At 47.1% G+C, this 14523-nt stretch overlaps 1 protein-coding gene and 1 long non-coding RNA gene across 5 annotated transcripts in view; one reads left to right on the forward strand and one right to left on the reverse strand.

Annotated features, from left to right (window-relative positions):
* The window catches only part of LOC140529489 (receptor-type tyrosine-protein phosphatase V-like), a 33540-nt gene extending 20018 nt beyond the window's left edge, over positions 1–13522 (reverse strand). For 2 of the 4 annotated variants that reach the window (XM_072648197.1, XM_072648200.1), the window contains exons 1-16: positions 13436–13522; positions 13058–13109; positions 12357–12629; positions 11891–12160; positions 11234–11497; positions 10606–10860; positions 7374–7619; positions 6884–7156; positions 6470–6742; positions 5966–6238; positions 4754–5017; positions 3838–4104; positions 3229–3510; positions 2203–2343; positions 1479–1689; positions 1114–1181 (exon numbers count right to left, since the gene is read on the reverse strand). In XM_072648197.1, the coding sequence (XP_072504298.1) occupies positions 1114–1181; positions 1479–1689; positions 2203–2343; positions 3229–3510; positions 3838–4104; positions 4754–5017; positions 5966–6238; positions 6470–6742; positions 6884–7156; positions 7374–7619; positions 10606–10860; positions 11234–11497; positions 11891–12160; positions 12357–12629; positions 13058–13109; positions 13436–13492 (3469 nt within the window). In that variant the 5' untranslated portion in view covers positions 13493–13522. Of the gene's footprint in view, positions 1–1113; positions 1182–1478; positions 1690–2202; positions 2344–3228; positions 3511–3837; positions 4105–4753; positions 5018–5965; positions 6239–6469; positions 6743–6883; positions 7157–7373; positions 7620–10605; positions 10861–11233; positions 11498–11890; positions 12161–12356; positions 12630–13057; positions 13110–13191; positions 13307–13435 lie in introns of those variants that run through there. The other 2 variants (XM_072648198.1, XM_072648199.1) reach the window with 2 other exon arrangements.
* LOC140529490 (uncharacterized) lies at positions 201–8351 on the forward strand. Its single transcript, XR_011975566.1, has 3 exons — positions 201–516; positions 6162–6339; positions 7051–8351. It is a non-coding gene; the product is annotated as an uncharacterized lncRNA (long non-coding RNA).
* Positions 13523–14523: the final 1001 nt, after the last annotated feature.

Genomic DNA, 14523 nt, shown 5'->3' on the forward strand with positions numbered 1-14523 from the left:
CTAAAATTCCTTCCTGGCTTCCTCTCTACAGTGGAGGCCAGATGGCATCCTGAATGGGAGCTCAAAAGTTCACTTCTGTACTGTCCTCAACTTGTGGCTATATGCCCTCTCCTCCACTGGCAACCAACCACGAGATAAGCAACAGGGTAAACAGTCCCATCTGAGCCAAGGATTCTAGAACACTCAGAGACCATGAAACACTCAGACCTGAGGAATAGGGAGGAGAGCAACCATAGTCATGGGCTCATTGGATCATAGCGGGGAGAGTGACCATAGCCATGGGACCATTGGATCATAGAGGGGAGAGTGACTACAGTTATGGGTTCATTGGATCATAGAAGAGAGAGGGACCATAGCCATGGGATCATTGGATCATAGAGGAAAGAGTGACCATAGTCATGGAATCATTGAATCATGGATTTTGAGCTGGAATAGACCTTCAAGGCCATCAAGTCCAAGTCCCCACCCCATCACCATTTTTCCATTTTGTAGATGAGGAAACTAAGCTACAGAAAAGTTAAGTGACTTACAAGATATGAAATTAGGCCTTCCTGATCTCTCTCTCGCTTTAAGCTATTTGACTGTAAAACTGTAGTAAGACTTTTTGTGTATAACACACACATACACACACACACATATGTCCTTCAATTCTTTCTTTCTCCCACTATTCTTTCTGTTTTTCCATTCACTTTCTTGACTCTCTCCCTTTCTCTCTCACTCCCTTTTTCACTTTCATCTTTCCCTTTTTCTCTTTCTCCCTCCAGTCATTCTCTCTCCCTCCATTTTTCTCTCTTCTTCCAGTCACTTGCTTGTCTGTCTCTCTCTTACTTTTCTCTCTCTTTTGCTCTTTCTCCTTCCTCATCTTTCCCTCTTTTTCTTTCTCCTTCCATTCATTCTCTTATCTTTCTATCTCTCTTCTTCCCTTCCTCTTTATCCCTTCATCTGTGTAATAATATATATTGGTAGTAACCATATGTAGGAAATGCTCATCCTAGCCTCTAACCTCAATCTTATTCCCTCATGCTAGAAAGGAACCACATAAGGAGAATCCCTCTCTTTCTTAGTTCCTAAATCCAGCTGTAACAGATGAGATGTACTCCCCCCTCTGCTTACCTGAGAAGGCTGTAAAGGAGACAGTAGGATTGACCGGGTCAAAACTGGTAAAGGCTGCAACACTGAACCTGGGGATTCATTCAGGGTTCAAGGGGAGAGTATAAATGACTCAATCAGGAGACTCTGAATTAGAAGATACTGAGCACTCAGCAGGGCCATGGGATGCTACTTGTCCTCTACTTTTTTGGGTCAGGTTCCCCCTAACTTTGTTTCCATCATCTCTTCCCAAAAGGACAGGAACACTTAGCAAACTCCCAGAGCCCAAAGAACAGGCAGACCTGTGGTGTTTGTGAATCAGTTCAACCCAATGGGTTAAACCAGGCTCTCTCTATAACCACCCAGCCCCCTTCAGCATCAACACTCACCTATACTGGGCATCTGGCTTGAGCTTCCCATTACAGGTCTGCTGGGTCTGGCCACAATCCTCAGTACCCACAGACACTGTCCAAGTGCGGGGCATTGCCCATGGGCCCGGGCGGAAGGGAGAGGGCAGTAAGACAGCCAAATAAGAGTCAAGTCCTCTATAGTAATGGTCATACCAGGTGTGGGAGATGGCTTCCTGGGATGGCTGTACCACTGGAAAATGGAAAAGCAGGAAAAGAGAGGGTATCTAGCTATCAGTGCATGGGAACATAGACTACTTTTCATAAAGGGATCATTTTTCTCTCCACAGACCCTCTCCTCCTTATCTTTCCCTTTTCAACCTACTACCTCCCCTCACTCAAAGGAAATTCCCCATGCTGTGTCCAGAAGCATGCAGGACAAACATGTAGCTAGAGCAACCAATTCTATGAGTTTTAGATGCTTCCCTTCAACCATATCTCTTAGTCTTTCCCATAGCTATGCCCATATTTCTTGAGTGTTTGCCCCTCTTCCTGTCCTCCAGAGATTTTGAGGTCCTTCAACCTAGTACAAGCCTGCTAGTACCCATCAATGAATGCTAATTTCAGATATGGAGTGCCTGGTCTTCTGTAGTCCCTTTCCTTCATCCTGCATGTCCCAGCCCTTGGATTACAGTCCCACTGATCCCACTCCACCTCCAAAGTTAGATAATGTCTCCAGGGCTCCATCTTATATGTGGGCACTCACATGAGGCATTGGTGGTGGCAATAACACCATACCACTGGATCTGTCCATTATCCTCACCAAACATGTCGCGTGTAATCACCACCCCAGCGCCCACCTCAGGCTCCAAGTGAGGGGCAGCTGCCATCGCTGGGGGGCGCCAGGCTAAGGAGAAAAGGGGGGAAAAGGGTCAAGACTCAACCACAGTGGGGGGGGGGGGGAGGGTCTGAATAATAACACTAAGAGAGTGCCTAACTTGGAAACTGGATCCTAACACAAAAGGTCTACAGCCAGTGGAAAGAATCTGAGTTCACCCTGTGGATATAAAAGACCTTCAAGGTCTAGACCAGAATTTCTTTTGTTTGACTACACATGTTTGTAATTGGGCTGTTGTTTTTCTTGTTTTCTCAATGGGGAGAGGGGGAGGGAGAGGAAAGGGAAGGGAGGAAATTGGCAGAAGAGGTAGATTTTCATTCAAAAATAAAATTAACTTAGTTTTTAAAAAATCTAGACTGCTAATACAGAAATATGTACATAAATAAACATATTATACATCTTATACATTTATGCATGTTGATTATGCATCAATATCAAATTGCTTGCCTTCTCAAGGAGGAGGAAGGGGTGGAAGTAAGGGAGAGAATTTGGAACTCAAATTTTTTTTTAAATGAATGTTAAATTTTTTTACATGTAATTGGGAAATATTTAATGAGCCCATGCTCCTAATTTTACAGAAGAGGAAACTGAAGCCTAGGGAGGCTATAGTCAAATAGTTGATAATCAAAATAGCTGGTAATTAAACCTCTGATTCTAAATCCACTACTCTTTCTGTGATACCAAACAAACAAAAGCCCAGAAGGTGTGTCAGGGAGAAGATATTAAAACACCTAGTCCCTAAAATTCCCATCCTGTATGGGATGGGAAACTGTTGATTTAGGTGATGTCATAGTTCTCTTTCCATCCTTTGATTTCTGTGATTATGTTCAGTGGTCTGGCACTGGGAGGGGAAGGCAAGGGAGAGTTTGGATAATGCAGGCAATGTATGCCTACCTTCTGGAAAGGTGGTACACAGCAAAGTAACCGTCTGACTCCACAATCCATTTCTCCCCAGCAAGGTGAGGCTAAGGCGGTAAGGAGTGGCAGGGGTCAAGCCAGGGAGCTGGAGGGAATTCTGGGAAGTATTGGCACTGAAAACGGGTTGTGCTTTTCCTCCAGTCTCCAGCTGTTCTGCCACTATCAGACAGGTGCCCACTTCTCCTACAGGAACTGTCCAGTTCAGTGCCAGGTAGGTTTCCTCAGGTTGGCACTGCACATCTTCCACTGGCCTTGGCTCTGTTAGGGACAAGATGTTCATCTTCTTGGGGCCCCTGATGACTAAGTAGCATCCCCCAAAGAAACGGATGTCCATGTACAGGTGCATGATAGATCTTTCCATTAAAAGGAATTAGATTAAATACCTGTTGTCACATCAAGGGGTATATCCCACAAAGAGAAAAAAAATTCTAAATTGGGCATCACTGCCTATCTTGAAGAGCACAGAGGGCAATGCCAGTCTGAGAGGCATAAGAATGAACCTGCATAGGACCCAGAGTGGGCATCAGTGCTAACTTAGACTAATACTCAGCTGCCCCTGCCCAGCCCCCAAGAAATACAACCTACCAATTAGTAGCACTATTGGACTGGTGGAAGCTTGGAGAGGTCCAGCTTGACACAGCACAGAGAGGAAGAAGGTATGCCCAGGAATCAGGCCCCTTAGGATGAGGTGGGTTTGTCCCAGGGACACAGGTTGCCTGCGGAGTACCTGTCCAGACTCTAAGAGCTGGGCCTGGCACTCCCCCTGCCCCTTTGGGGCAGCAGCCCAAGTCAAAGCCACCATGGCATTGTCCCCTTGCACAGTCACTGACAGCTCCTTGGGCACCAGTGGAGCTGTGGGGAGATGGGGGGAAGGGGAGACAGAGAGGGTGAAGGGAGAGGGAGGGAGAGAGAGATGGAGAGAAAAAGAGAGAGAGTATCACCCAAACAGCCTGGTCTGAGGTCCCTCCCCTGAAAGCTCCAATGTCCACTGCAGCCTCTAGCTCACTCCAGCCCCTGGGAAGCTCGCAAGGACAAGCAAACAAGGGAAATATACAACTAATTTTGAGATAAGACTAAAGCATCCTATCGCTCTCTGTCTCAGCTACCCTCCCTTTCTAATCCAGACTGGAAGCATTTGTGGTGGTCACTTCTCGCACTGGACCAGAGGTCCAGGATTTAAGTATTAAATAAGTATTTAAGACTAAATACTTAGACAGAGAGGAATGACCCAGGGAGTCCTTGGAGCACAGCAAGCCCCACACGTACTGCCTTCTCTCAGAGTGTCTTCCATCTGCTTTGTTTATACTTTGTTTACCTAATTGCTTACATGTTGTTTCCCCCATTAAAATGTAAGGTTCTTGAGGGCAGAGACTGTCTTTTTGATTTCCTTTCTTAGTATACTCAGCACACTGCCTGGCATATCGTAAGTGCTTAACAAATGCTTGTTGACTTGATTTGGGTCCCCTCCTCCCCTTCAGAATCTCTGATGCCTTCCACTCACGGGTCCAGCTGGTGATGTTGGCTGCTGCAGAATGGTGGGGCCCAGCTAAAGAGACAATCTCCACCCAGTACTTGGTTCCTGGAGTCAGATTGGAAAAACTTATACTGTTCACCTCAGGTCCGACAGCACCAGTGCTCACTGTAGAGCCTTCCCGGTGAAGGGTGACTTGGTAGCCCTCCTGGCTCCCAGATCCCTGGTTCCAGGATACACATAGCCTGGTTGGGTCCTTACTGGTCACATTTACTATGGCTGGGGCCAAGGGAACTGTGGAAAGAGCAGAATAGGATCAGAGGCCAGAGACAGCAGGGAAGGAGACTGGAGATGTAAGCAGTGATCTTAGACCCCCTTGAAAAAAAGCCTAGCCCTCCTCCCCAACCCTCAAAAAGAAAAATCAGCTTAAGGTCAGAAGAAACTCAAGCAAAGACAACGGTCAGCAGGCTTGTTGCTCTTTTCCCATCATATCTAGAACTAGATTAAGCAAAGAGAGTGACCTCTGTTCCTGTCATCAAAGTCTCCCACAGGCAAGGGATGAGATTCAGATTTGGTCCAGAAAGACGCAAGAGTCCCAGTGGGTCTGATGGACTGTCTCTGCTTTCCTCTTCCCTACTAGGCCATGGGAATGTGTATGTATATATATATATATATATATATATATATACATATATATATATATATATATGCATATGTATTGTGCATGTATATATGTATTGTCCATATGTATACATGTGTGTAGGCATATGTGCACTGTATGCATGTACGTGTGTACATGTGTGCACATGCATGCGTGTGCATTTGTGTGTGCGTATGTTTATATGTATTTTGCATGTGTGCATGTATGTACTGTGTATTGTGCGCAGGCATGCATGTATGTGTATGCGTGTATGAGTATGTATATACATGTGTAGGTGCGTGTGCAGATGTGCATATGTATATGTATGTGGATATAGGCATATATATATGTATGTGGGTATGTGTATGTATATATGTATATGTAAAATACCCAAAGTGTTGCCAAAGTAGTCTAAGTTGGGTTAGGGACCATCCAACTTAGAAGCAGAGGAATGGAAGCTTGACCTCTGAAATCCCCCACCAGCTCTAAAATTCTACACTATTTCCTCCATCTCCTCAATGCCTCTCTAACATCACAATAAACATTGCTCTCCACTTCCCAACATATCTCAGAGTGAGTGGTCTGGAAATATAGCTACTCACGAGTCCATGAAGTGAGGTTGGGGGCCCAGGCCTGATAAGGCCCCCCAGTGCCACCAGCTCTTAAACTATAAGCTGTTCCTGGCTCCAGATCCCAAAAGGTATAGTTGGTGACATTGCCCATGAGGATAACATGATGAGTGGCATTGCCCATTGGCAGCTGGTACAAAGTAAGCTCAAAGCTCTGTGCTCTACTCAGTTTCCAGGATGCTACCAGGGCTGAGGACTCAGAACTGCCCACATTGAAGAGCGTCAGGTTGGCTGGTGCCTCAGGATCTAGGAAATAATCAGTGTGGCGAGCATCCATGGTCAATGCCCTGCAACGGGGACATGAAGCATTCCCAGGAAGCACCACAGGGACTCTTGCAGAGGGCAAAGTAGGTACAGAAAGGTATATCAAGAGTAGTTAGGATGGGGGTGTGGTACCCAGGGAGGGGATTAGAAAGAATGCTGGAGCGGGAATGGGAAGCTGGGGCAGGAAGGACAGGGGCACCCAAGCTCACTCACATGTCCAAGCTGTGGCATTTATAATATCACTCTCATCTACACCCCGCAGGGCCACTAGCTGTACCATGTACTCTCTGCCTGGGGATAGCTGGGACCAGGAAAAGCTCTGAATCTCAGAAGAGAGGGCTGCTTCTTCCTTCAGTTTCAGGGGTGCTAGGTGGTACAACCATAACCGGTAACCATCCAAGGCCCCAGGAGGTGGACTCCAGTGGGCAGTCAGGCTAGAAGGTTTGCCTTCACTTCCCAGGCTCAGGTTGTTAGGGGCAGCAGGAACTACAGACACAGAAAAGAAACATTCAGAATGCCTCCTTACCATCACCACTACTACAGAGTCTACAGAAAGCCAGGAAATCAAGAGAGGACACTAGATATCCTAGAGTAGGTACCAGGACAATGAAGAGCTAGGAAACTCACATGTGCAAGTTTGTGCCTTCTGAGCAGTAGAATTAAGGTGCCCAGCCCAGGCCCATGCTGACACGATAAAGCAGGAACCAGGGGTAAGGTCCTTAAGAGTCAGATTAGTTTGCTTGCTGCCCACACTGAGAAAGCCTAGTGTCTTCTGGGTCCCTTCTTCCTGCCAGGAAACCCTGTATCCATCCTGCCTTCCTTCTGGAGATACCCATCGGACATCCAGATTGGAGGTGCTGCCCCCGCTTGTGACCTCCAGTGACTGTGGAGGCCGGGGCCCTGCAAGGATATAAGACCCAGTGATGAAGACTGGAGACTTCCACTGACCATATAACCACTGAGATCTCATCAGCGCATCTCAGGGAGTAGCTGTCTGGGATCCCTATCTCTGTCCTACCACAACACAGCATGACTAAGCAACTACCTTCCCTTGTCCATCATGATCCATCCCATTATGCCACCCTTCCCTCTGATACCACTTTATCCTCATACTCACAAGTATGCCCCACCAGGCTCTGAATGGTGACCCCTGAGGGTAAGATAATATCGACTCGATATTGGGCACCTGGCACCAGCCCTCGAAAAATGACGTGGGTGGCATTGGGCAGCACAGAAACATTGGCGATGATGTCTGGGGAGCCCTCAACATAGAGCAGCACCCTCTGTCTTGACTCCCTCGATGCCTGTAATCCAGATAGCTGGAGAACCCCGGGCTGGGACCTGGTCTTGGAATCTGGAAAGGCTGTGGTAAGGAAACACCCCCAGGCAGAGTTAAGATAGAGAAAAGGAGTGGGCTGTATGTAGTGCCAGCCAAGCCAAGCCAAGCCAAGCTGTGGCTAGCTGTGAAATTCAGGATAAGATCTCTTCCCTCTGTCAAGTTCCTATGCTTTGATATTTGGCTTCATTCCACTTTCCTCTTAGCTACTTACTAAAGTCCTTTCTGGGGGAAAAACAGCTTTGTCTCTGCTGAACTAAGGGAAAAAGAGGGCTTGTCTATACCTTGGCCAGAACAGCAAATAACAGCTCATGCTTGCATCGCATTTTCATGGTCATAACCACCTAACCCTGTGAGCTGTTTTATGATGAATTTGAGTTTTGGATGAGGTGATCTGCTCAAAGTTCCACAGCTAAGTGTGACAAAGAGGCATAAATAGAACCCAAGTCTGTTCATCCCCAAACCAATGGTTCTTTGTACCATGCCATGCTGCCTGAGAGTTTCACACAGGAAATACAAAGAAATGCCCAGGAGAAAAGCAGAGCAGATGGTTTCCTTTATAATCTACTGGCACTGAATCCCAGACTGTCTGGGTTGGAGTTTCCTGTCTCTCCCTGGCTCTCCTGGGGTACCTGAATATCATCAATACAACTCACCTAAACGACCAGCCAAAAGCCCTCCATCCCAATCCAACACAGGCAAAGTTGGGTTTAAAAACAACAAAACTTTGTCAAATTAAAACCTTTTCTAATCCTCTCAGTTGTTAGTACTCTCTCTAGCCTTAAAGTAACTTGATTTTCCTTATCTGTGAACATTTCATTTCTGTCCCTCCCTCCAACCCATACAATAGAATATAAGTTTCCTGAAGACAGGGACTCCCCCCCAATCTTTTTCTCCCCAGTGCCTAGAGGAAGGCCCTGAATATAGGAGATATTAAATAAATTTATTGAATTGACATATTAATAGAGTAAGGAAATTAGTATATAACCCTGGAGAATTAAGTGCAAGGGGTCAAATTATTCATTAATTAACTCTGGTCTGACTGTCTATCTTTGGGATGAAGCCTCTCTTTTTTTAACCTTTGTTCCCAATGTTTTCCCCTCCCAAACAGAAGTGACAGTTTGGAGTGAGTTATCTGCTCCTTCCTGTGAGTCTAAGGGGGAAATTATGGTCTAATCCAATCAACTCTTTCTGAAATCAAAGACTCAAGGACCAACTGCATTAACAGTAATAATAACCATATGTACACACACACACACACACACACACACACACACACACACACACACACACGGCTTCACAATCCACAAGGCTTTCTTTACAAGCCTATGAAATGAGTAACACAAACATTATGATCTCCATTTTACAGATGAGGAAACTGAAACTGGATAGTGAGGTAAGTAATCTCCTTGTTTTACATATGAAAAAGTAGAGTCAGCACTTTTTGACTTAGTAAAGAACTAGAAACAAAAGGAATGCTGATCAGCTGGGGAATGGTTAAACAAATCGTGCTAAATGAATGTAATGGAGTGTAGTGCCCGGAAAGAAATGAATATGAAGAATTCAGATTGGCCTGAGAAGACTTATCTGAACAGACGAAGAATGATGCAAGCAGAACCAGGAAAGGAAGCTACAGTGTCTATAAATAGCACAAATGGAAACAATAATAAGAAACAATGTTGCATAATTATAATGCCCAAATCTGACCCCAAAGAAGAGATGAGAAAATGTCTCTTCTCCCTTCTGCACAGAGGTGGGGGACTATGGAACAGTGTATTTGTTGTCAGATTGGAGAGATGTGTTGGTTAGTTTTGCAGAATGCTTCATTTCCTCTTTTAAAAAAATTCTTTATTAAAGGGGAAGGTCCTCTGGGAAGGGGGAGGAATATATTTGGAAATGAAGGGGATGTAAAAAAAGAGATATCAATAATTTTTTTTAAGGAGAGATATCATGATATGATAGAAAGGATCCTGGGCTTGGAATCATGAAGACCAAAGTTAAAATTCCATCTCAAGCAATCACAAATTGGCAAGTCACTAAGCTCTCTGAAACTCAAGCAACTCCCAGGACTTATCTACTAAGTCTGGCTGGGTTCTGAATTAGTGAAGGGAATTTCTGTACCTGCAGTTTCCCACAATGACAAGATATCTTTTGGGCATGGATGATGAAATTGAGATTAGCTAGTGACAGTAACAGAATTCGAACCCAGATTTTCTGGCTCCAAGTGCATGAGCTCTTTGCTTTTTTCCAGGCTCCTTCTAGACAGTTGCTAGTACGGAGTTGGGGGGGTGGGGGTGGGGGTGGTACTATACAATGGATTGAGCACTTGGCCTGAAGTCAGGAAGACCTGAGTTCAAATACAGCTTCAAACACTTCCTGTCTGCCTCAGTTTCCTCATCTGTAAAATGGGGATCATTAATAGCACCCACCTCCCAGGGTTGTTTTGAGGATCAATGAGTTAATAAAGTGTTTAGCACAGTGCCTAGAACATAGCAAGGGTTTAGTAAATCCCCTTCCCTTTCCCCACCCCTCCTCTCCAGGTAGTTAATACACAAAGATTTGAACTGTCATATTTTCATATCTAACAAGAGACAAGTATTATTCAGCCCAATCTGTGGCGCTGGTTCTATCAGAAAGGTGAAAAACTCAGAGAAGATGATCCAGAGTTCCACTGTTACCCTCTTCCTTCCTGGAGGAATCTGACAGGTTATAGCCTTCCCACCTATATATGTCCCATAGGCATAGGCCAAGAGTAGGGGTGGAGAATCTGCAGTGTTCACAGAACAAATCCCCTTAATAAAAGGATTTGTTCTGTAAAACTTGGACTCAGTTCAAAGGTCACACCCAAAGACCAAAAGGTCTCAAGGCCACAGGTTCCCCACTCTTTGCCAAGAGGATCCCAGGGACTGGAGACCCAAGAGGTCCCGGATAGCCCCAATGCCCATGAGCAGTGCCTAGAAAAAAATCACCTCAACCTCTACCCTCCATGCTGTACCCACATGCATAAACTTACACTCCAGCCAAGTCTCAGCCTGAGCTGAGGCACTATGAGATCCTGCTAGGGCTGTGAGTTCCAAAGTATAGTGGCCATCAGGAAGAGGGCCTGGAAAGGTGGCATTGAGAGCCTCGGGTCCCAAGGTACTGTTCCTCTCAGCCTGCCCACTCAGCTGCAACAGGTAGCCATCCCGGTGCCCTGGCCCTGCCTGCCAACTCGCTGAGAGCCCAGGGGGCCAAGGAGTCAGCATCAAGTTAAAAGGGACAGAGGGATCTGTTGGGAGAAATCACAGGGGAAGAAGGAAAAGCATGGAGGAAGAGAAAGAGATGGAGGGGAAGTGGAGGGTTAGAAGGTAGATACCATGTTTTAGGGGTACTGGCTACGCTCCTATCTGACTGCCCCATTCTATGTCCAGTGACCCATCCAGATGTTGGCAGCTACCACATGGCATATGTTAGAGAAGTAGAAGTGGGCTCTTACTGCTACTGCAGGTGAAGAATACCTAGTTAGCTGGAAGGGGAGGCCATACAACTATAGGATGTTTTATTGTAGGGTATGAAGGTACCCAATTGCAGCCCTGGAGCTGCTTCCCTGGAGAGGAATGGCCAATTTGCCTTTCTTACCCTGCTTCCCTAACAGTACTCACAAGTCTGCTCCGTGACATTGGGTCCTCCAGTCTGTAAGAGGCCGGAAGTGGCACTGAGTGATAGCTGGTAGGGAGTGCCCGGGGAAAGGTGGTAGAAGGTATGGTTGGTGGTGCCTCGCTTGACCACATCTGTGAGGATAGTACCATCCAAGAGGTCCAAAAGGGTCAGGTGGAGCCAAGCTGCCCCCTCAGCCCTGCTCCAAGAGGCTTGAAGGGCACTGGTACCCATGGCAGACAATACTAAATGCTCTGGAGGTATTGGAACTGAGGGGCAGAGAGAAAAATGATTAATCTCAAGAAAGATCAGAGGATCCCAGATCATAACAGCTAGCAAGTTCAATTCCCTCATTTTATAGAAGAAGAGATTTTAAATGACTGGCCCAGGATCACACAGAAAATGTCTGAAGCAGGATTCAAACCTGGTTCTTTGTGATTTCATATTCAGGATTCTATCCACTATCCCACCTAGCTGACTTAAGAGTTAAAAAATGAAAGAAGTGGGTAGTTAGACATGGGAGAATTGAGAAACTAGCCTCTCTCTTGAATACCCTGTCGATGAGGTTCTGTCCTATCTGCCCTCTCCTTACTCCAACCTCCTGGGTGCCAGGTCCCTGAAGAAATAAATGTAACAAAGGTAACTCAGAATACTCTCCTTACCTGTCCACTGGCGAATGCTGGTCTCGGCATGGAGTTCACCAGCCCAGGTAGTAACCCATAAGGCATATTCACTGCCTGGCAGGAGACTGTCAAAATGGTAGGAGAGAGTGCCTGGAGCCACTGAGGTGTTCCATGCCAATGTCTGGGACTCCAGGTGGTAAAGGAGAAGCTGGTAATGATCTTGTTCTCCAGGAGCAGACTCCCAAGTGGCCTCCAGCATGGATGGGCTCCTGGAGTTGTTGAGACTCAGATTGAGCACAGGTGAAGGGGCTGTTCCAGGGATAGAAAAGGACATGTCCAGTGGGCAGCTAAAGGAGTAGGGGGAATGGAACCATCTCCCCTTAGATCATCCTACTCAGTCTGATCCCTGAAAATCTGCCCACCTGTGCCCAGTTCCTACCTTCTGCCAATTCACATGAAGGTGCCCCTTGGCCTGGTTTCCCTGCCTCCCACCAATGTTACTCACTTGTTTGAGCTGTGAGGGTGACAGTAGAATTCTGGGAGCAGGGGAGCAGCACTGTCATCTCGAGCTGGTAGTGGCTCCCAGAGATCAGGTCCTGGAAATGGAAGCTACTGACATTGGGGTCAGCCTGGAGCTCACGTCTCTCAAGGGGGGCAGAGAGACCCAGGCCAGTAAGACGGAGGACATAGCCCAGCCCAGCAGGGACTGGTGTCCCCCAATTCAGGACTAGGCCGGCAGGCTGACCTTGACTACTGACATTCACTTGCAGGGGCTGTCCTAGGATAGGAGAAAAGGTCCATGGGATCACAGAATGTTAGAGCAGGAAGGATCATGGCACCATAGGATTCAGAGGTAGAAGGAGCCTTAGAAGTCAACACATCCAGCTCCCTTATTCCACACAAGATAAAACTCTGCCCAGAGAGAAAAATCAATTTGTCTGGGATCCTACCATTACTGACAGAGGACCCCAGATTTTCTGCCTTTACGTGTGGCACCGTAGGTCTCCAAAGGGAGTGTGCCCCTCTAGCCTCACTTCTCCCCCTGCTTAGGGGAGACTAATGCCCATGCAGGAAAGAAGCCAAGAGGGAAAAGATACAACTGTGGGACAGGGTAGGTGGAGCAGAGGGCACTGAAAACGGGGAGAACAGCAGTCGATGTTGGAAACTGTTCCATGGCACTTTCCAGGGGCTTACTTGAGCACCTACCTCCATGCTCACTTCCTGCAGGCATCTCCACCTGGTTGCATCCATCGTCATCCTGTAGGAAGGAGAATCCTTGGGACAAGTGGCCCAGTGCCACTTATCAGTTGGGACAGGACCAGGGCAGAAGAGAAACTCACAGGAAAGAAAGAAGCTCTCTGTTGTCCCTGATGCCCCTGAGCACAACCACTATATCTCCCAAAGGGGCATTCAGAGCAAAATGGCAGTGGAAGGCTGGTCTCTGGTCTGCCCGCAGCCAACACAGGAACAGTCTAACAGGCTAACCTAATGCAGACCAGCTGTGGGGCCACAGGGAAGGAGGCAAGACCAGAGTCACCCTGAAGGCCTGCGTCCCTCTTGCTATCTCAGCCATGCCCACCTTACCTCTGCTAAGGCTCCCCTGAGCCAGAGGAGGACAGTGAAGAAGAACAGGGGCCTCATCACCGAGCCTGAAAGGGATAGTCAGAGGCAGTGGGGGTGGAGCCAGCCCCTCCCATTCATCCACCCACCCACCCACCTCCCCGCCCAGCCTGTTGGCCAAGAGCAGGAGGCAGCCTGAGCTAGGAACAGAGGAGCTTTGCCTACCTAAGGCCTGGCTTTGAGAGGAGGGTACTAGGGCTGCCAGCTTGAGTGGACAGTGGAGAGGGTATGGGGCACAGTGAGGGCAGGCAGGGGTGAGCTCCCCCATATGTAGTCTCATTTCTGTCCTGTCCTGTCCCTAATACCAACCCTATCCCTTTCCCCAGTTCCTTCCTTCTGCCTTTTCCTATCTCTCTCCATCAGTGGGGCAGGGTAGGCTTGCTGGAAAGACTTGAAAGTTTCTATCCTTGTAGAGGAGAGCCGGAGCAGAGGTGCCTACATGAGACAGATGCACAGATAGAGTCAGGAAGATCTAGGCTGAAATCTTACTCCAGATGCTTACTTGCTGTATAACCCAAGGCAAGTCCCTCTCAGAGGCCTCAGTTTCCTTATCTGCAAAATGGGTTCTACGACCTCCAAGGTCGCTTCTAGCTCTAAATCTAGAATCCTCTGAGTTACATAATTGGGGTTCAGATCCCTTCTCCAAAGGAAACTGGGGGAATGATGGTGGGCACGTCAGCCTCTGTGAGCCTGACTTGAGTTCTTCATGGATAAAAGCAGGATGATAATACTACTATCTGACTCTTGTATAGAGTTGTTTGGGGAAAGGCACTTTTTGAACCTTAGTGTATCATGGAAACAACGGTGATATGGATGTATGAGCACAGTGTGAACGGCCCACATGGGCAAGTGATGGAAGTGGAAACCAGTGGAGTGTGCCAGCATTTTCCTCTGCATTGTCCAAAATATGTACAGGCTTCAGCCTGCATGTACCTGTGTGTGTACACACTTCTGTGGGCAGGTAGAACATTGGGTCACAGGAATTAACTATTTTAGAAGCCATCTAATTTACCCCTTCATTTAACTGAGGCTCAGTAGCAGAACTGGGATTA

The sequence above is a fragment of the Notamacropus eugenii genome, chromosome 2, assembly GCF_028372415.1.
Source record: "Notamacropus eugenii isolate mMacEug1 chromosome 2, mMacEug1.pri_v2, whole genome shotgun sequence".
NCBI classification, from domain to species: Eukaryota; Metazoa; Chordata; class Mammalia; order Diprotodontia; family Macropodidae; genus Notamacropus; species Notamacropus eugenii.